At 39.5% G+C, this 22378-nt stretch overlaps 1 protein-coding gene across 1 annotated transcript; it reads right to left on the reverse strand.

Moving 5' to 3' along the window:
* Positions 1-8801: 8801 nt before the first annotated feature.
* On the reverse strand, positions 8802-20746 carry LOC309601290 (uncharacterized protein). Its single transcript, XM_082334246.1, has 5 exons — positions 20661-20746; positions 12155-12379; positions 11898-11937; positions 10502-10590; positions 8802-9431 (listed from the first exon to the last, which is right to left on the reverse strand). The coding sequence occupies exons 1-5, from the start codon at positions 20724-20726 to the stop codon at positions 9207-9209; spliced, it is 645 nt and encodes a 214-aa protein (XP_082190372.1). The 5' UTR covers positions 20727-20746; the 3' UTR covers positions 8802-9206.
* Between the last annotated feature and the right edge of the window lie 1632 nt (positions 20747-22378).

A 22378-nucleotide genomic window follows, 5' to 3' on the forward strand; every position in this document is an offset into this window, starting at 1 on the left:
GCTGGGCGGCGGCGGCGGCGGCCCTTCCCGGCTGAGGGCTGCGCGGCAAAGGGGCAGGCGGAGGAGGAGTGGGACGGAGACATTCTCCGAGCGGGCTCCCGGGCGCCGCCGGAGACTCCTCCTCCCGCCGCCACCGCCGGGGCAGGCCGCCCCGCCCCGCCTCCCGCCGGGACCGGGCGGGCAGGGCTCGGGCATTTGGCTCTGGCGTGGGTTTGCCCCGCGGCTGCCCCCCGAGTGGCTCCTCCCGCCCGCGGGCGGCGGCGCGGCTCCGCTCCGACGTGGCCTCCGGGCCCGGCCCGGCAGTGCCCCGGCCCGGCGGTGCCCCGGCCCGGCGGGAGCCGGGGGCTCCCTCGCCCTGGTGCGCGGCCTGGGGTCCCCCGCCCGGTGCCGCCCCCGGACCTCAGCCAGGGCACCGAGCTGGCCGGGGCGGTGTCGCCTGCGAGGCTGGGAGGGAGCCAGCCCCGGCGGCGCCCTCCCGCCGTTGCTGGCGCTGGGGCTCCCTTGGGCGAGGGGTGATGGGGGGAAGAGCCGTGCTCCCCCCGCTCCCTTCCCGGGCGGCCTGGGAGCAGGCAGGGAAGGCGGGCCGCTGCCGGCTGCCACCCGCCCGGGGCTGCGGCGGCTGCCGGGGCAGGCCTGCGGAGTTTTGCGGGCCTGGAAAACACTTTTCAAGATAAACTGCTCCAGTTGCTCAGCAGTTTGCAGATGGCCAGCTTTAAATGTTCAAAAATCATGAGTCAGATCCTCAAGTCATGAGATTAAGAAAAAAAGTTGGAAGCCTTCGCATTTCCCATTAACTTTTTGAGCTGCTAGGTTGTTGCGGGGTCACATTTTCAGGCTGTCTTCCATAACCACAAAAAGTAGAGGCTTTTTTTCTGCCTTCCAGATGAAAGCGAATTCCCCAATCACTCATAGCCTATGAAAGCGAGGGCTTCAGGCAGAGCATCAAATGTGCCAATACTTTGGAATTAAGTCTGAGATCTGTCAGCCCTGCAGCTTGACTACAGCTAGACTTGGATATTAATTTTTTTTTTTTTCCACTTTCCACCATTAGAGGTAGCATCTAATGCACCCTATAAACTGGCGAAGGTGCGGGGAAGCACTGGCCCCGGCTGGTGTGCTGCCTGTAAAGACTGTGCATGCTGGGGCAGTGGTGGGGAGAGACCCCAAGGGAGTTCCTAGGGTCCCACCGGCATGCTGCAGTATTTGCAATGAAGCACAGACAAATAGGGAAACACTATGTAGTAAGTAAAAGAATATTTCTTTAACAATAAGAGACACCAATTTTCAGAGAAAGGATAGTCATCGCAAGGGGAAATGTTAGTTTGGAAACTGAGGAAGAAGAGACACGAGTTTTGCCTACCTTTGAGGCTGGCTGTACCAAAGTGGCCCTTGCTGGTAATTAGAATAAAAATCTGGGTGGGAGCTATGTTTGGGAGCGGCCTCCAAAACGTTTTCTTCTAATCAGAGTTTTTGTTTGGATCAGGAGTGCACCTGAAGTATACCTCTCCACTCGAATCCACTGCTTTTGGTGTCCCAGACTGAAACGTGCCCCAGGAGGGAGTGCACCTCCTGCACCCGCGGGGCCAGGCAAGAGCTCCTCCTGAGTAAAATACCCGGATGGGCATGGGTAGGCGCTGGGCCCTCAGCACCAGCTCTGCTCCAGTGCAGATGCAGCTTGAGTATGCTAGGCTTCAATATTCAGTCTTAATCACTTTGTTTTAAAAAAAAAAAACCTAACAAAACCAACAGTGGTGTCATCTGAGCCATTGCTGTTTAACAGCCTAAGGAAAGATTAGATTTCCATGTGAGGAGAGATTAAAAAGACCAACATTAATCTGTTTGAAAGTAGAAGAATAAGGAAAAAGCAGTGCTTTAGGCTATTATTATTGGCACAGATATCATAGAAAAGATTAAACTAAAAGGTTAGAAATCTGTAATAAGTAGTGATAATCTCTGTAGTTTATCGGTGCTGCAAGGCTCTGGTAAAAGTTCAGCACGCGAATGTGCTGGAACAATAGAGGTACCTGAAGCAGATTTAGTGGGTCAAGTATCTCTGGCTTTCTCTTTGCATGTGTCCTTTTAGCTGCCCATTTCCAAATACATGGCCTTCATTCAGACATTCCTCCTAAGAACATAAGGTCTATGCTAGTATGATAAAGTTGTACGACAATCTGCTGCCCGCAGAAGACTGCAAGTTACGTCTCAAATTCAGATGCAAGTGCAAGCATAACCAGCAGTGTGAATGTGCCCTTCACGGACTGTTTGAAATTAGCCTTGTAACCGTGTGAATGCTGAGGTGTGCATTCACCCAGATGCAAGCTGGCTCTGGAGTTTCTCTGTGCAGTGTAACCCTTCTTCTACGTCTTTGCTAGAATGACAGCTGTGTGAAACCACCCAAAAGATTGGGGCTTGAAGGACAAGTTCAAGGCATCTTTAAAATCGTTTTTGAATTTGTAATACAAATGAGATTTTTTTAAAGTAGTTTCCTTAAGGGACCTTTTAATAGGAGAAAGCATTTGGAACTAGGAATGTATTAAACAAATGTCACATTTATTGAATTTGAAAGCATAGTCCTGGTCATTTTTTTCCTCACAGTTCAGCTTTCAATTTTCATAGAAAAAATTCCAAATATTTAAGCTTGTGGTTATTTGGAGTTCCAGGCACTATTGGCATTACACAAGAAATAACCAGCATGCTTTTCATTGAAGATTCACAGTTTGTGACTGTTCAGAGGTAAATGAAATGCAGTCCCAGATTAAATAAAGAAAACTTTCAAACGTGACATGAAGCAACAGTACGGGATGAAAGTGTGTGAGAATGTCTTAGTCGAATAAGCAATAAGACCCAAAGCAAAGTTAAGTGCTCTTGGAGACTTAAAGATATATTCTTAATATGCCAAGGAGTTAATTTAAGCACATCATTTATCTTTGATGCTTTTTTAACAGCAGTTCAGAAGTATAATTTTATTACTCTGTACCAGAATAGCTGTAACTTAACTACAGTTACAGTGATAATAAAAATACCACTTTTGATGGAGGAGAGAAATTCATTACAGTACAATTTTTAATAACGTTTAACAATCTAATAATTTTTCTCCAAATAGTGAAAGAATGATAAGGAAAAAAAAGAAAACCAATATCCCAGCTGTGTGTGATTACATTTTGGAAGGCCCAACTAAGATTCAATTAGTCATGATAAGAGGATGACACACTGGGGCCCCCATCCAAACTACACAGCGTTTTTAGCCCGGTGAACAGCCTTACTGAGAATGTTCTAATACTTCAAATTACCTGTGTAAATATCTGCAGAAATAGAGACAGTCCTACAACAATAGTAATGAAAAAAAATAATGCAGTTCTTCTGTACAGTTCTTACAATTCTAGAAGTTTATTAATTACTTTCTTATGATGTTTAGTGGCAGCAACAGTTAGAAATACTTACTTGTTGCTCAACGTTGGCTGTTATCAGAGCCTCCTTCCAGCTGCTTGTAACTGCCAGCTCCTAGGGCCAGTTTTTTCCCTCCGGGTGTCAGCCTGTTGCGTATGAACTTTGCTGGGACGCTGGTCCCTGTCAGCACCCCGCTCTGGGTGCTTGCAGGCTGGCGGGGTGCGCGTCAGTGTTGGGACGTTTCTGAAGCTCTGACAAAGAGTCCTGGAGAGGGAGACTGAAATGGAAGCAAAGGCTGGGACTGACCTGCGGAGCTAACGGGCGGGAAGAGAAGCTCTGCTGTAGGCGCTGCTGTGATGAGGAGCTGGAGGCGCCGAGAGGAGAAAAGGCAAAAAGGAGTCAGGGGAAGACATGGTCAGAAAGAGGCGGTTGGATGTGTGCCATGTGGAGCGCTGTCTGGGGGATGACAGACAGAATTCCTCAATCTTGCCGCGCTGCTGCTGTCAGCACATGCCTGTGAAACCCCACTGCCAGCACATGTGCTTCAGTTCATGCTGAGTAGATGCTTCACTCAGTGCTGTTTCAAAAGGCATCTCACTGCAGCTAGCATGCCTGTCAAAGAGACTTGGCTCATTTTGCATTTTTAAATCATATATTAATGTTTTCTAATAGGAAGCTGTTTTTTCTAAGATGACAGACAGAAAAGAAACACTAGAGGCCAGCCTACCAGAAAGCATCACTGGCTAAAAATGTCAGAAGGCTGTAGAGCAATGGAAATTCTTGTTCTATAAGCTTAAATAACAGAGATAATGATCAAATAGTTTCTTGCGTGAAACCACAATCTTAAGTTATATCCTAATAATTTTCTTTCGTAGGTCAGACCTAAACCTTAATGGCACACTCCTTGACAAAAATACAAAAGACTATACTGTTCTGGCTGTAGAAATAACATATTTTAGGGAAATGAGATGTTCTTCAGGGCAGCGTGCTCTGTTTTCCGTCCCTGAGCACTTACCTGCTCCCTACATGAGTGATCTGAAGAAGTCTCCTTGGGTCTTCCCAGTTAATGGTGGCCTCATGCCCTCCCTTCCAGCAATGGCATAACGGAGATGGCTAGACTAACTTTCCCTCAATTTCTCCACTACCGAAAACCTTCCTATGGAAAATTTCAACATGAAAGTCTGGGTCAGGCACATACATAGCATATGCATAGTATACACACATAGCAAGTCTTGGAGAACACCAGCTGCCTTTTCCCCCTTCCATCTGGCGGGGTGCATGTGTCCTACTCACAGAGTGCCTTCGGCAGCCGGCAAACCAGAAATTTTTCAGGAAAGCCAATATTGCATTCTTAGTTAGATACTGAATGATGCATAAATATTTTTCAGAATAGTATGTGGTATATCAGCAGATATATGGTTTAATGTTTAATAGATACACCGAAGAACAAAACTTCTGTATTTTTAATTTTTTAAAGCTGTTAACATCTCTTAAAATTCTAACTGTTAATATCTCTTCAGCTTTTGATGAGTGTGATTGGAAACAACTGTGTCTAAACTGTTTCAACATCAAATGAGAATGGTCTTGACAATGAAAGATTTCTTTGTGTACAAATAAAAGAACAACAACTTAGCCAGATTTAGATTTTGCAATGTTTTTGTTGAGCCATTACTACCTGGTCCTGAAAAAGAGACTGGTAATTGTATAGCGTGATTAAAATGTAATTCTAACACAGTCTTGGAAAGCAAATAGGTGTGAAGCTTGAGACCTCATCAGCAGGAGATATTGAGCAACGCAGACCTACTACCAAAGCATTAATTTCTCTAATTCTCACCACTGATAATGGTCTCGTCACACTTAACCAGAACACTATTTATGTTCTTAACAGAATTTAGATATAACAGGGTGTGAAAATGTTGTAAACACCAGTGAGTAGTGACTAGTATAAATAATATAGCTCTTAAAAACACTCTGAGGGAATTTAGAGATAGTATATTTATATTTTAAAGAGAGAAAATAGTCCAAGGATGCAGTAAATGGTTATCATTTTCCTATACAACATTTGGGTATTTTCAAATGTGTTCAATATTGGATTTTAATATCTAACTCAAATGGATTTCCTTTCTACTGCTAATTCAGATATTTTAGGTATTTTTGGAACATTATTTTTTTCTGTATTGCTAAGCATCTATGCTGCCTAGGTGCATGTCATAAACCTGAGTGAAGTGTTACTCCTTCGCCTGGGGGTATTAGGTGTAGAGAGTAGTGATAGTAGTTATCAGTAGTGGTAGTGCAACTGTGTCGCTTTAAGAACCACCCCTTTCTGGGTCAGCAAGGAGCCTGGCCAGCAGTTTCAACAGAAATTGAGTACAGAATGGGTTTCGTGTGCAAGAAAGCATTTCTGATATACTAAGCAAATGTCAAAAATGCTAGATGTCAAAAGCCAGTTGTCAAAAGCTGGAGAAGTTCATGTCTTATTCATCAGTGCATTTTAAATGAACCCCTACTTAGTTTATCAATAGTAATGTAAGATTAGCTTGTGTATACATGATTACCAGAACTTACAGTGGTTTACCATTATGATATTAATTCAATTTACTTCAACTACCCTAATGCCAACAGCATGACTTAAAATCATCCCCAGGGACAACAACTGGACGTAGTTTGCATATTATTACAACTATTTCCTGGAAGAAAAAGGAAAAAGTTGCACAAAGTTCATTTGATATATTATTATTATCCTTAGGTATATAAAATACTGTCTAAACAGCATGTTCTCTCCTTTTCTACTTCAGTCATCACAAACTCGCATCGGAACGGTAGCTGCATCAATGAATCCTGTGCTTCCCGGGAATCAGTAAACTTGCGTATGTAAATATACAGATGAAACGGCATTTTCAGGAGGTCAGGTATACACGTTTGATCATTCATACACATACACACATACATACATATGTCTCTATGTATCTTAGTAAACGTATATATACACATATATATCTGTATCAGTGTATATATGGTGCGTGTATGTATGTTACATATGTATGCAAGATGCACAAACAGCGGTTCTTTTTAGAGCAAACATGTATACCTAAACTTATATTTATGTATCAGAATTTGACCACTGAACATCTATGTATACATTGAGAAATACATAAGTGATTTTATTTTTCCATCTTTGTATTTTTACAAATATACATACTCTCTTTAAAACTTTAAAAATACACTGCATAAACATGTCACGGTACCAGAGTACTTGAAAGCCAAAAGCGATATGCCAGAAAACATAAAGTTTTCAGAGAATTGTGAATCAGAAAATTTGATACAGAGTGAGTATCTTTAACTGCTTTTCAGGGGCCAGGGGAAGGAAAATGTCTGGCTCCAGAGGCTGGGTGGGATGAGGCAGTTACATCTTGGAAGAGCACAGCCTCCACCTAGTGGTAAGTTCCATGGTGAAATTTTAGAAAACCAGCAATTCTAAAGCACTATCTCCGATGTATGACAGGGCTGTGAAATCTAGAAGGAAAGATTTACGTTGATACAGTTATCTTTGGGAAAGTAAGAAAAAACAGAGAAAAATGTACTATAACTGTTTATACAACTTTCTGCTACTTATCAGTTGCTGAAAGCCTTTCAGTAATAAAACCCCCTTAATTTGTATCATAAGGATTTTGAACTTGTTAAAAACCCCTTTAAATTAATACACATGTACATGCAACTTGTTTTATTTGTTTAAACTTTTTTATTACCGAGGAAGACATGTAAAAAAGACATCTGAATGGATGAATTTGCTCCTGCTTCTTCTTAAGCGAAGTGTATGGACCAGATAAAATGTACAAGTCCCTGAAACTGCTTTCATGTACAGCAGTTTAGAATCCATTACATAAACTTCTGCAGCATTAGATTTAAGGCTAATTCCCACTTTAAAATAATATTTTTCACTAAATTAGTTCACATTTTAAAAAAAGAAATTGTCCTTACAGTCACAATTTCTGTGATTGATCTCCCCTTAAAAAATAATTAAAGCTTATTTAAATTAACGAGGACACTATTTACTTTATTTTTCCTTTTCCACTTCTATACTATTCACAACAGTATCCAAGTAGAACAGAAACCACATGTGCATTCAGGAAAACAAGAAAATATGTAAATATAATGCACATTGGCAGAAAAAAAAATAGCTTACGTAAGGTTCATTGCAGAACTCAAGAGTAGCCCGACGAAAAATAACAGAAACAAAACGATCTTAATTAACTCTGGCAAAGGATGACCCAAGCATCCAGGTTTTTAATCTGATGCTTACCGTAGCACAGAGGAGGCTCCGTGAAAGAATCTGGGCACCTGCCGTACTCATAGGGACAAAGCGTTCAGCTGAATCAACTTCTAGGTCAAAACCAACTCCAGACACTTCTGACTATGTTATATAAAATGTAAGCAACTCTGAAACTAGGAAAAACTGATAATCCAAAGGTGAAACATGGCCAAAGGCATATTAAAATATGTTCATATGTCAGTGAAATTATAAATAACATTTTCCTAGGTTTTCTACAAAGATCATCTGTCCCTTGTAAAGTATTCTGAAAAGTAATCAGTTTAGAAATAATTCTTTATTTTATATTTATGTTAGAGCTTGTGTCTATTCATAAAAAACTAAGCATATTTTAGTAAGGGGCAAACACAGACCCTGGATCAGATTCATCATGGCAAGGGTTATATTTCTTATTCACCTGGACTAAATTTTCAGAAAGCAAATTTCATTTAGAGGGAATGCTGGTAATCAGAATAGTCCGTTTGTCACTTCTGCTTCTTGGACTAATTAAAAAACCCAAACATTCTGCTCATCCATACCAGGAATGGGATTCATTACTCCTGCTGCTCTGTCTCCATCTGAAGAAATGCCAGATTGCCTAAGAAAAACATGAATATTTAGCTCATAAAGATCTGTTTGCCATACCAATGTATTCCACAGTAACTTTGGTCACACTATTTTCCTGTAAGAAAAGCTTCACTAGAGACTCATTAAGCTATGGATGTTCAAAGAATATAGGATTAGAATCCAACTGAACCAACAGTGAGGATGTCCACTTTTTAGTGGGCCTGATTCTGTGAGGAGAGAGTCCCATCAGCTTACGCGGACTTCAGCAGGAGTGAAGGTGTTCAGCATCTCTCAGAAATGAAAGGTTTCTCCAAGTCCCAGTTTGGCGGGGTACTTACATATATACTTACACTACTCTTAGGTACTGTTTCCAATGGAACTACTGCCATATATGAAATTAGGCACATACTAAAGTAACTTCCTCAATAATGGCCTACATGCTAACTTGAAAGTTTTATTGCCATTTTTCTAAGTCAAAACAGAAAAAGGCATATGTATTTCTAAGTAACTGAGTACCCTCTTTAAAAAATGTGAACTTCAATATTCTTACCTAGTTTGTTAAACCAAATAATATCTTACATCAAATATTATAATTTTGCAAGAGTATCATACTGAAAGTGGTACTCTGTAGACTGAAACAGAATAAAATTATTTAGCAAAAACCATGAATTGCCTGTATTCAACTTTTCACATAAAAAAATATATTTTGTTTTACAACACTAACAGTTAAGGCCACAGAACTCCAGCAAGATGCTGATAAGCATATCAGTTGCAACTATTAAAATTACCAATAAATACCAAGAAAATGGTCTGCATGTTTAAAATCACAGCAATCAAATCAATCAAAAAAGCAACCATCAACATCTCTAGTGAGTCATAACTGTTTTCAAGTAAAAATTGCACTATGTGCTTTAAGACTGTCACATTCTTACATACTATAGCAGTGTTAGAGTAATATACAAGTAGAAGATTTCATCCTTCTGTCCTGGTTAGTCACAGTTTCCCTGGAATTCTCCAATGTATGATTCTGGTTTTCATCTTTACTGTCTTCACCAGATAAATCTTCCCTTTCTTTTTCTGGTTCACTCTGTAATGGCTTTCCAGATCTATCTTCCTTTCCGCTACATACATTCTTCTGGCCTGCCAGCGGCTTTCGCTTAAACAGGGAAAACTGAAGTAAAAAACAGGTAAATAATATGCCCAAAAGAGTTAGCTGTGACATTCAAGATTGAAAAAAACACAAAACCTTTCATATATACCAAGGTCAATTTAGGTCACAAATTTCTCCTTGGTAAAATAAATAATTTTTCAAAACAGAATTAAAATTTAAAAAATTGTAACAGAAAACATTCTGCTGCGATATTTGAAATGTATCAAAATAGCACAAATGAATCAGAGAAGTTAAAATGATTGCATTTTGTCAAATTGCACACTGTACAGTTTGTACAAAATACTGCAAGTGGTGCAAAATTATCTGCGTTTCTTTCAAACAAGAGTCTGAGGGAAGGTCCAAAAATACAGGCTGAGATCTGCAAAGCCCCAGAGCAGTAAATGCTTAATACGCTTCATTATAAACATGTGTGTAGTCCCATTAAAGTTAGTGACAATGTGTTTTTATGTCAGTGAGACTACACATGTGCTTGAAGTTAATTGGTGCTTAAGGTCTTTGTTCAGCAGCAAACACAGCAGCCAGTCTCTGCAGAAGCCTTTGGATCCTAAACCTGTAAGAAATGCCATGTAAGGTACTCCTCAACATGCATATATATATATATATATATATATAAAAATATAAAAACCACACTTTAGATCAGTGCATGTTGGAAATAGATACAAGGTCAACTGGCTCAGCTGCTGCTTTCAGAGAAAAATATGGTGGAAAATTTTTTTAGATAACATCCCACAGGAATCAAGTCCTAAGTTTTCACCTCACCAAAATCTGACGTGATTAACAACTTGACTTTTGTGATGTATGGGCATGTTATACATGAACAGGTGATAACGGCCTTTATCTCATTTCTACTGACAGAAATACTATGATTTATTTTAATAGAGCAATTATTTGGACAACTTTAAGTTATTTTATCACAAAATAAAATCAAACCTTAAACAGAAGGAACATGTTGCTCAGCAGTTTAATTGTTTATGCAGATCAGGTAAATTGGGGTATTTGCTTTAGCTTGGTAATGGCCTACTGCCTTCTTGGTCACTGGTAAAACTAGAAGGAAAAATCAGGCCCCGTACCTTTTTTCTCCCAATGATTCCTCCAGTTACTTGGTCATCAGTGTTCTCTGAAGAATTATTCACAGTGTGATTGTCAGTGTTTTCGTTCTCTACAATAATATAAACCTTTATATTAACTTCCTTCTGATTCTTGCAAATTAAGAGCAGAAAAAACTGTTCTTCAAATTATTTTTGAAGTACAAGTCACTAAATAAAATGTGGATCTTAAAAAAAGCAATCAGAGTATTCAGTTCAACTTGATGCCCAGCCTGACAAGAATGTTTTTATTTTTTTAATCTCTCTACATAATGCCCTTATGTTATTCTCCAGATGCTCGATTTTCGAGAACAGAACACTTATGGCAGTGACATTATATAAAAAGTTTTGACTTGACACTCATAGTTTCCCCTTGCTGACAGAAGACAATGTCTTGCACACTGATTTTGAAAGTATATTCTAATCTGGAAAAGCTGACTTTTAGGGCAGGAGTTATGGTTCAGCATTAATTTTATTCCATAGAAACAATTCTGGGAAAGGAGAAACTTTCCATCTGAGTTGATGTTCCTGTGTTTAAATTTTCCTATACTCCCTGTATGAATGATATAAATTTAGAACTTAATATCAAAACTTGCAGATCATTGGGTGATGGAAAAATATTTAAGCATCCATTCTGGACAAGCTATTTCCATTATAATATTGAAAATAAATGGCATCGCTTCTTCATTATTAAGGCAGTGGTCTTTTTATACCACATTTGTTATTTTCTTTCAAAAGAACTATTATAGATTATTCCAGAATTTCTAAAATAAAATAAGTATTTTTGACTTGTCTCACACATAGGGCAACCAGCTTCATGCTCCCCAGCTTTTCTAAGGAAATATATAGTTCACTCAAACTGTCATCAAAACATCTAGACTTACATCTTCAGCATCTCTGAACGGTGTTCAGTAATTACCCCATTTCACCTAAAATAATCTGTTTGTGAACGTAATGAGGAAATGTCAGTTGGCAGCGATGAGCAAGACTTTTGAGAAGCTTCTCTGTTGAAGTGAAGAAACACGGCACCTAAAGTAGTTGCTTGAGAGGTAATACAATTGCCATTACTTTGTCACCGCACAACTAGAACTGCTCTTAGAAAGTAAGATATAGTCCTGCTAAGAGAAAGTCATCCTGGACTTCCTCCAATACGTAACTGGGAAAAGTATTTTTTTCTTTTGAATCATTAACAATTAGTAATGTTTTTTTTGCGTCTCAAATTTCATCACCTCTCAAGAACTGCTTTACCATCTACTGACAATAACTGTATTGTTCAGTATTTGTATAATAGAGATTGTTTAGAAAAGTTTTATCTTTTGAAATGTTTTATTTGTTTTTAGAATGTCCGTAATGGTCCAGTTCTTAGCAATTGTATTCTTACCCTGCTGAATGATGGTCTCTTTCTGAGTAGTCTCTTCTGTCTATAGAGAGACAAAACAAAGAAATACCTATGTTCAAACTTGTTAAAAAATAAAATTTTTAACTATTGACACCTACCTATTTGTTTCTCCCTCTACCAAAACCACCCCGAACAACAACTTTGCATTTCCAAGATAGCTACATATATTCAAACTACTGTAAGTTATAGAACCAAATTCTTTCAGAGACCAATAACTTAATAGGAGTAAATGCTTTTACCTCTACAGTTTCCACTATGCTAGTACTGCTTTTCTCTCCCTCAGGTGTTTTACTATGTTTTTCATATTTTTCCTCTATTTCCTCTTCTTTCTCTGTTCCTTCCCTTCCTCCTCCTGCTTCTTCTCCTTCTGCTTCTTCTTCTTCTTCTTCTTCTGTTTCTTCTTCTTCTTCTGTTTCTTCTTCATCATCATCATCTGTGTCTTCATCTCCAGACAAGTTTTGTTCCTTTGACAAAATGGCCAAAACATTATTTTGAAACTGATGCTGCACAATGATATCATGGTCCTCATCCTACACTAGTTCGTCATACATCACAATTTGACTAAGAGCAAGAAAACACAAAAGAAAATGTTCCAAGGAGTAGACAGAGTAAGGACAAAGACAGGAGCCCTCACTGAAGGTTTGCTAATTTTAATAGATTTTAAAAATACAGACCTCCAGTGAACATTAGGAGCACAGCTGACTTTTATGTTTTGCTAACGTGTCTCCTTAACGGAAAAGCAATGAAAACAAACTTTTTTTTAAACAAAATACTTATTTTAAATATTTGAAATATGCATAAGTAATACAAGCAGTAGTAATTCCAACACTGAAAAAAATCATTAAAATCTATTTCCCAAGAAAATTAATAAAGCAATACCAGATACAATGTTCTGATTCATCTGATTCAATATAGACACTATAATTTGCATTTAAGTTGGTTTCAGCCCAGGATAAAACTTCAATATAGTAAAATAAAATAGCCAGGAGTATTATAAAATAAATTTTAAAAGGTGCAAATGCTATTTTTGTAAAAATGTGTAGAAAAAAGAACCAATTACATCCTTATTACTCCATTCAATCAGATTGCCATTACTATGCCATTTATGTATTTATAACAGCATGAAATACAATATTTTAAACAGAAATATTCTCCCTCCCATTGCAGAAATATAAGGGCCTAAACCAAGTCCAAGATGGACTTCTGATGTCAAATCAAGGGAACCCTTATCATTGCATCAGAGTGCCCAGATGTACTATTACATGTTTGCATTCTGATGCTTTTCTTCTGTGATCGATTGAAATATAGGTATTGAACCAGTATTTTATGTTAAAGAAACCTGAACAACAAAACACTCCTGTTCCACTGCAGCCTAGGTCATGATGGGAACTGGTGTCAACAATCCGCATGCTCTTTTGAAAGTGTGTTAGAGAAATGGGTCTTATTCTGGACACCTTCCTATACTCCGGTCCAAACGCTGTCTCCTATCTTTTGCCAATGTTTTCCTTACTCCTTCTTATTTTTTTGCATTTTTGCTCCACAGTCTCCACAATGACTGTTTTCATGCTCATCAGAAGGTAACTTGCTGGTCAGGAGGAGACCATTAGCTAATGTTTCTAGAGGGTGGAACACAAGGCTGCTTAGCCAAGAATGTCAGAGGTATGCAATAGCTTAATAGGTTAGTTGTTTTCTGGCCTGTACTCTTCTGGGTGAGCGAACTGCGTAGCAAGGTATTTTTGGACCTTACTTAGAAGCTTTCTGCCACTTTAAGCACAACAGCACACCTGTAATTAAGAATCACAGTGATACCACAGACATTCAGCTTGGACCGCTTTCCTTGTTCTCTTTTGCCCCATTGTCCACAGGCTTGTCTGGTGCAGCTTCGAAGACCAAATTTTTAAACTTGGGATAAAAAGCCTCACTGTGCATACCAGCACGTGCAGCAGCGTTAGTGGGAGTTCTCCACAGTGTCTAGTATCCGTGCAGCACACACCACGTTCTGAGAACTGCTGTGAAACGGGCTAGCGGCAAAGATGAATCCAGCATGGAGTTCAGGCTACACATTAACCACACGCTGACACTACAGAGAGCACCTGGGAAACTGAAGGTACCCTGGTAGTACGTTATATCGCCAGCTACCTATTCCAGCTCTAGAAATGTTAGGAATGAAATAAAAGCGGAAATCGCCACGTGCCATTGGCAGAAGGTCCCTTTTGTAGCACAGGACAATGTGATCCAAACAACCGGCACTGTGCAACAGGTGAACACTTCAGCTCCCACAACTGGGGAAAAGGCCTTCTCCTAACAGATACCTTCCAGTATTTCCTTAACTGAGGCTTCTTCCAGTCACCTTAACAGTCTGGCTCTGTAACTGTGAATTTCACCGCAAACAGTGAAAAAGGCAATCTGCTTTCAACTCTAACAAAAGAAAAGTGCAAAATATTTCGGTGAGATCATTTCTTCTCCCGCAGCAAGCAGACTGAGCAGCCGACACACACAATACCATTTAGGGTAGAGCACACCGTTCCGTGGTACAACCTGGCCGTGTGCCCTGGCACACTGTTGTGCAGGTTCCCGGCAGTAGCGCACAAAGATTCCTAGCGGTGATCCCACTGTCATGCCCTGGGGGGTCCGCACAGTGGAAAGTCCTTCTGAGAACAAGCACAACCACTGTAAGGATCCCGTCTCCTGGCATTTCCAACAGGTAAACAGGTAGGAGGAAAATGACAGCAGGTTTCAGAAGGGTGTGATCTTTTTTTGAAATGTTCTTGATTTCTTTTTTGTTTTACTGAGAAGATTGATTATGAAGCTAAACATGACAAACTCTCTACAAACTTGACTCTTCTATAATGTATTCCAGCATCTATGATGGAAAGCAAAAGCTAATAATTCTTCTACCTTTCTAGGAGCTAACAAAAGGTTGCTTCTTACATATCAGTATATCTGAGGAATAATGCACAATAAAAACTGAAAATGTTTTCATCTGAAGTCCTTTGGAAGTAGTGTTATTTATCATTGGTATAGTTTATCTGTAGACTTGAATGGTACTACTATGGGTACACTGCAACAGTCAGTACAGAAGCGTTTAGAGATAACACGTGCACAGGATTTTGTCTTTGTGAAAAACATAAAAAACCCTCCACTGGATAAAATATTGACATTCTGTCTTCCAGGAGAGTACCAGATTGACATGGAATTACTCAGACATCTGTGAGCAAGCCAGAATTTTCTATTTTTGGTTCCTTCAAAATTAAAACAGTCTTCGCAGATGTTTAGCATAGTTATGGCCTACGGAAGGGATTCAACCTAGCCATTTCACACTAGAAGAAATTTAAGATTGGTAGGGCATGTATGCACTATGTAACATGCATCTACAAAACACAGCAAAATGTGTAAAGACAGCTAAATCTAAAAGAAGAGTTTAGTCCAGCTTTGAACTACTGAAGATGTTTATCCCACTTTATAAGCACATGTAAGTATCTCTAGCTCTGCTGATATGGAGATGCTAGTCAAGCAGTTAACAACAAAAATACTGATGTTCCATATAGCGTGGGCAATAAAAGTAGTTAGGATTTGAGTCTGAGGAACTTCTCCTAATTACATAGTAGAGTCATGACATATTCACATGAAAATCAGGCCCAAAGTCAAACTGATACAAAAAAAAGCTCTTCTTTCTTCCAATCCTCACCTTTTCAGTTACATAATCCAATCTCAGAAATGACCTATATTTCTAGCCTCATCTCTAGGCACACTTGATCTCCAGCTTTCTGTCCACTGACAACTGTCTTCCTCTTCATCTGAATATTCAAAACTAATTTAAGAAATGCAAAGCTTATTTTCTTTCAAAACCATTTCTCCTGCACAGATAATAAGGTGTCTAATGAGGGACAGCACTTTTTAATTCTCATTAAGCTGGCAGCTAAATCTACTGAAAGCAACCAAGAAAAGCAGAACTTGCTGTTTATAAATACTTCCTAGAAGCACAGTCCAGTGCTAAATTAAAAAAGATAGGAAGGAAGGACACTTTTTTTTTTTTTGTGAATTTGGTGAAAGTCTCATCAGAACTAAATGCTCCAAATGGCTAGGAAAGTTGTCATAGAATAACATTAAAAAAAGACCTTTTTTCTGCTTCTTTATACAGCCAGCATTGATCAGTGGGACTTAGAATAGCATTATTCTACAAATAAAACAACATTTTAATGAAGTACAAAATTGCAGTCAGCATTCTAGAATTTGCCTATCATGTGGTAAGCAGAATCAGGTGGACACATATTTAGCATACTTGAATTAAAAAGCAGACCACAATCAGTATGATATCATCCATATCAACATAGTAATAGCATTTCAGAAACTGTACACCAAGATCCTACAGTAGCCTTATAGAACTTATAAGACTTATGTACAGCTCCTATGCCTACAAAAATCACTGCTCTTCTACAGCTGCATAATGGATAAACTTCTACTGTACTACTCCACAGGTTCTGCTTACAGTGAACTTATGTATCAGGTTTAGATTCTATCATAAAGGCAATGTTTCCTATTAGCCTAAACGAAGATATCAAAATGCAGGAGTCTAGAAAGGAGATGATAGAATCTAAGCTGCCATTGTAGTTAACTGAGATCTTCGGTGGAATTCCTTTGATAAGCACCACTCAGACATCCTAGGAATGTGAGACATCTTTACGTGGGGCTTACAGAGACCTGCATCATTCTGGACCCCAACTCACAGCCATGTAGGATACCCCACAACACCTAAAATCACACTAGATGTGTTTGTTTAGGCAACTGAGCCATGCTTCTTGTCAAAAAAATCAGTGGAGCTGAGAGACACTCATTTCACCCCGAACAAGACACCTACTGTTGTTAAACTGAACAGCTTCCCAGACTGACCAAATTTCCATTTACTGTATTTGCAGCTTGCCACAGGTGTCTCTTGCTGTCACCTTATCTGTTCAACTTCTAAAATAACCTGCTTTGAATAATAACTCTGATAGCACAGTTTTATTACTGTCACTTCCACTTGCCAATTTACAGGCATGTTTTGGAGAGTTTTTACCAATGGTAGTGAAGGAGAGAGAAGAATGTCATACTACAGATACTCTTTTTACTTTAAAAGATGATTCATCTGGCCATTAAAAATAATCTCTGAGGAATCTGAGGCTGCTAATCAAAGCAAATATATATATATACATATGTACATATGTATTATACGTATAATATACGTGTATTTAACAGTTGGACTCAATGATCTTAAGGGTCTTTAGGGTGCTGGAGCGTGTCCAAAGAAGAGCAACAAAGTTGGTGAAGGGTGTAGAGCACAAGTCTTATAAGGAGGGGCTGAGGGAACTGGGGTTGTTTAGTCTGGAGAAGAGGAGGCTGAGGGGAGACCTTATTGCTCTCTACAACTACCTGAAAGGAGGTTGTAGCCAGGTGGGGGTCGGTCTCTTCTTCCTAGTAACAAGCAATAGGACGAGAGGAAACAGCCTCAAGCTGCGCCAGGGGAGGTTTAGGTTAGACATTAGGAAAAACTTCTTCACCGAAAGGGTGGTCAGGCACTGGAACAGGCTGCCCAGGGAAGTGGTTAAGTCTCCATCCCTGGAGGTATTTAAAGAACGGATAGATGTGGTGCTCGAGGACATCGTATAGATGGACTTGGCAGTGGTAGGTTAACAGTTGGACTCGATGATCTTAAGGTTCTTTTCCAACCTTAACGATTCTATGATTCTATGATTCTATGATATGTATATATTATGTTATCTTATATGTATATATTATATAGATGTATAATCTCTGCATTATTCTCTTTCATTATGCTGTAGGAGGTTTATTTTCTTATTCCACTTTGAATTCCCTATTCATAGAAAGATAATGCTGTAAGAATAACTTTAATAGTTTCACCTCTAAAGTTGAAACACAGAGAAGCTGTCTTGGCCAAGGTCACACACAAGAAGTCAAAAGTTGTAAAGAACATACAAGTAAAATATTTGAAATGGTTTTAATTTAAGTCTGAGGCTCCAGTTTCTTCAAGGACAAAGAAGTGGTCGGTACTATGAAACAACCTTGAACATTTTGTACCTCTAGTATAATAAATCAGTACAGCAGAACATCAGTCTTGAAAAGATGACCTTGCAGACTTAACAGACTATACCGATTTTGTATAACTGTTTTGTTTGCTTAATTTTTTGCATGCATTTACACTGGGTTTCCTGTAAACCTAGACCTTCATAACAATACATGCCTAAGGATAAATTTGCTGTATCCAAGCTTTAGGGGATGAATGACCTTACTCGCTTACGGTTGCTCTGCCTGAAAGACAGTCTCACTGAAGATTGGAGACATGTCTCATGGTAGACCTTGCTCAAATGACAGCTGCGAACTAGGTTTCTCTATACTGCCTTACCTATTTCATTGTGGATCCCTCCTGCATACTTTATGGAAACTGAGCTCTGGCAGACGGGCTGTTCATAATTAGCATTTCAGAAGGGAAGGCTTATGGTATCTTTCCAAGCCTTCTCAAGAAATCAAAATATTTTATGTGTGCCACTACCATTTTATGTTTCTAGGGAAGAAAATCTCAAAACCACTGATGAGACAAATTTAACTGCAGATCTTTTAAAAATCTGGTAAAAACTCAGTGATGAAGAGAAACCTGTAATTACTATGTGTACCACTCGAAATGGAGAGTTCTGGGAAGCTCTGGTTTACAGAAAAGACATCTCAGTTTCTAGTTGCCCTGGAAACTGTTAAAAATCCACAGAGAAGATCATTAAAGAGAGCTGAGAATGAGGTAGTTAGCTACATGCTTCTTCCTTGGAGTTGTTCTGCCAAGCAGCCATAAAAGAGCAATTGCTTAGCAGAGATTTTAATCATTTAAGGAACAGATTTCTCCCATACCTGTCCAGCCCATTAACTTTAGATGCCCAGAAGCATCCCATGGCTCTCTTACATGCCTATGCAACAACTGAATGGAATACATACCTAGTAGGAGTTTCACTATGAAGTAGAAGACTCTTAATAGATGGGTATCAGGTCTAAAGAGGTTGGTCAATGGGCATAATCATAGAATCATAGAATTGTTTAGGTTGGAAAAGACCTTTAAAATCATCAAGTCCAATCATTAACCTAGCACTGCCAAGTCCACCACTAAACCATGTCCCTAAGCACCACATCTACCCGTCTTTTAAATACCTCCAGGGATGGGGACTCAAACCACTTCCCTGGGCAGCCTGTTCCAGCACCTGACTACCCTTTTGGTGAAGAAATTTTTCCTAATACCCAGTCTAAACCTCTAAACCCTGGCGCAACTTGAGGCCATTTCCTCTTGTCCTATCACTTGCTACATGGCAGAAGAGACCGACCCGCACCTCACTACAACCTCCTTTCAGGTAGTTGTAGAGAGTGATAAGGTCTCCCCTGAGCCTCCTCTTCTCCAGGCTGAACAACCCCAGCTCCCTCAGCTGCTCCTCATAAGACTTGTGCTCTACACCCTTCACCAGTTTCACTGCCCTTCTTTGGACACGCTCCAGCACCTCGATGTCTTTCTTGTAGTGAGGGGCCCAAAACTGAACACAGCATTCAAGGTGCAGCCTCACCAGTGCTGAGTACAGGGGGATGATCACTTCCCTAGTCCTGCTGGCCACAGTATTTCTGATACAAGCCAGGATGCCATTGGCCTTCTTGGCCACCTGGGCACACTGCCGGCTCATATTCAGCTGGCTGTTGACCAGCACCCCGAGGTCCTTTTCCGCCAGGCAGCTCTCCAGCCACTCTTCCCCAAGCCTGTAGCGTTGCATGGGGTTGTTGTGACCCAAGTGCAGGACCCAGCACTTGGCCTTGTTGAATCTCATGCAGTTGGCCTCGGCCCATCGATCCAGCCTGTCCAGGTCCCTCTGTAGAGCCTTCCTACCCTCCAGCAGATCAACACTCCCACCCAACTTGGTGTCGGCTGTGAACTTACTGAGGGTGCACTCAATCCCTTCATCCAGATCATTGATAAAGATATTAAACAGAACTGGCCCCAGTACTGAGCCCTGGGGAACACCACTTGTGACCATCCGCCAACTGGATTTAACTCCATTCACCACAACTCTTTGGGCCTGGCCATCCAGCCAGTTTTTTGCCTAGCGAAGAGTACAGCTGTCCAAGCCATGAGCAGCCAGTTTCTCCAGGAGAATGCTGTGGGAAATGGTGTCAAAAGCTTTACTAAAGTCCAAGTAGACAACCTCCACAGCCTTTCCCTCGTCCGCTAAGCGGGTCACCTTGTCTTAGAAGGAGATCAGGTTAGTCAAGCAGGACCTGCCACGTTTCATAAACCCATGCTGGCTGAGCCTCATCACCTGGTTGTCCCGTATGTGCCGCATGACGGCACACAGGATGATCTGCTCCATAACCTTCCCTGGCACCAAGGCCAGACTGACAGGCCTGTAGTTCCCCTGTCATATGCTGTCATATGGGACTGAACAATGCTCCCTTTGTAGAGCACTGGTAAAGAGAACTACAAAATACATTTCTACAGACCATCCTACTTTTTTTGATGCAAGGCTGAAGAGGAATAGGTAGAGGAATCATATTCTCCACTAGCTATCATTTTGCTCTCCAAAATACTAGGGCACATCAACGTCATTCCTGAATTGTCCATGCTGGGAAAATGCACTGTGTTAACATTTTTCTAAAACAGCATTTAAAGTAACAATATTAACCATGATTTTACATGCAGATGAGAGAAAAAAAAATAGCTCTGTTTACCCTTTGTGGGTTGGAGATATATGGACGGGTAGGCATGTAACATTTTGTTGATACTGATCTTGTCATGATGTCAAGTTATCTGATGTGAAGTGACTGGAAATACTGCCTGAAAAAACTCTTAGTAAAGCTAAGATACATACTTGTAGTTTCTTACTTAGCAGTTACAGTGAAAGCTTAACAACTTAAAATCCACATAGTGCTAGCCATTTGTCATCAGGAATTTGAACTAGGCTTTCATTTTGTAGCTATTAATATAGAAAAGTTATTAGCTCAGCTACTCTAAACCTTAAGAGAACTATCTTTCGCTTGATATGATTACTAAATGATTACTAAAGATTACTGATATGATTACTAAATGATTACTAAAGAAAGAGCTGTCCAGTTTGATGACTGACAAAATTCAAAGACATAACTACTCAAATGAGAGATTTAAAAGCTTATACTTTCAATTACAAGGCCATCAACAAGCCAAACTAGGCTTTCCTTATATATTGTCATGGAGACAAACAGAAGAGCTCAACTGAATACACTTAAAAGAATTTTCAGTAAAAAGCTGAGCCTGTCACCATACCTTGTCCAAAAGTTAACATCTAGACTTCCACTAGGTTATATTGGTTTCCTAATTGTACAATTCTATATCAAGAGCACTTGACATGGATTATCTGATGCTTATAACAGCCCCTTAATGCTTCTGTCATGTAAGTATCCTAGAATACTAATGCAATGCTGAATGCACAATTTCAGGCACACTGTGCAGACAGTGAAACAATTGGAAGTAATTTTTGTGTCAGGCATGAGTTTCCATTTCTACATGTCAAGCAAAAATTGAACTTTAAAGATAGTTATGCCTTCTTGTAAATATGATGGAAGAAAAGGTTTCAAAATAGTAGATGGCCACATGGTGATACACTGATTATCCTGAATATGTGATGACTAATTACTTATGTAATGACTAAGTACTTGTGATACTACAGTTGCATCCTCCAACAGCATGGTGTCACTCTGAGAAAACTGGAATAAAATAGAGAATACATAGCTGTAAATAATGTAGTTAGAAACTGATTGAGCAGACTCATTTTTCATTGTTGTGCTTCTAATTTCTTATCTGCCAGTACTTTACTACGCAATATAGTTCATTTACTAAAAGCCAAACACAAGGACCTACAAGTGCACTTTTGTCACAGGCTGGCAGTGCACATACTTTGCATTAAGAGAATTAATCTGATTACATTTATTAATCAAGACTTCAGGTGTCATTCAGAGATAGTACACTAACATTTATTACACAGTAGCAGTCCTTTTCTGATTAAGGACTAAGGATTAAGGATTTTTGATTTTGATTTTTGATTTTTGATTTTTAAAGATTATTTCAGTTGGCTTTGGTGTAACTATTCTGTGGCTTGCCAGCTTTCTGCTGTAGGTGTACTTGGAGAAAGATATATCTCTGCATTCTTGTTTGAGTATAAATAACTACTTAGAAATGTATAAAAATTTAATGTAAAACTACATTCTAAAAAAGACAGTATTTGTACTTTCAGGTTTGTTTTAGATTCTGACTATTCACTACAAAAAACAATTTAAATAGAGTTATCTAAAGGATTCTCTTTCTCCAGCAATTCAGAATGTTTTTTTTATTTATTCCCCAAGATAAATCAACATCTGAAATAGCTCAGATGTACTACAGCTTTCATATACAAAACTGTTATCTTCTCAAAAAA

Source organism: Platalea leucorodia (genome assembly GCF_965183815.1).
Source record: "Platalea leucorodia genome assembly, chromosome: 2".
Classification (NCBI taxonomy): Eukaryota; Metazoa; Chordata; class Aves; order Pelecaniformes; family Threskiornithidae; genus Platalea; species Platalea leucorodia.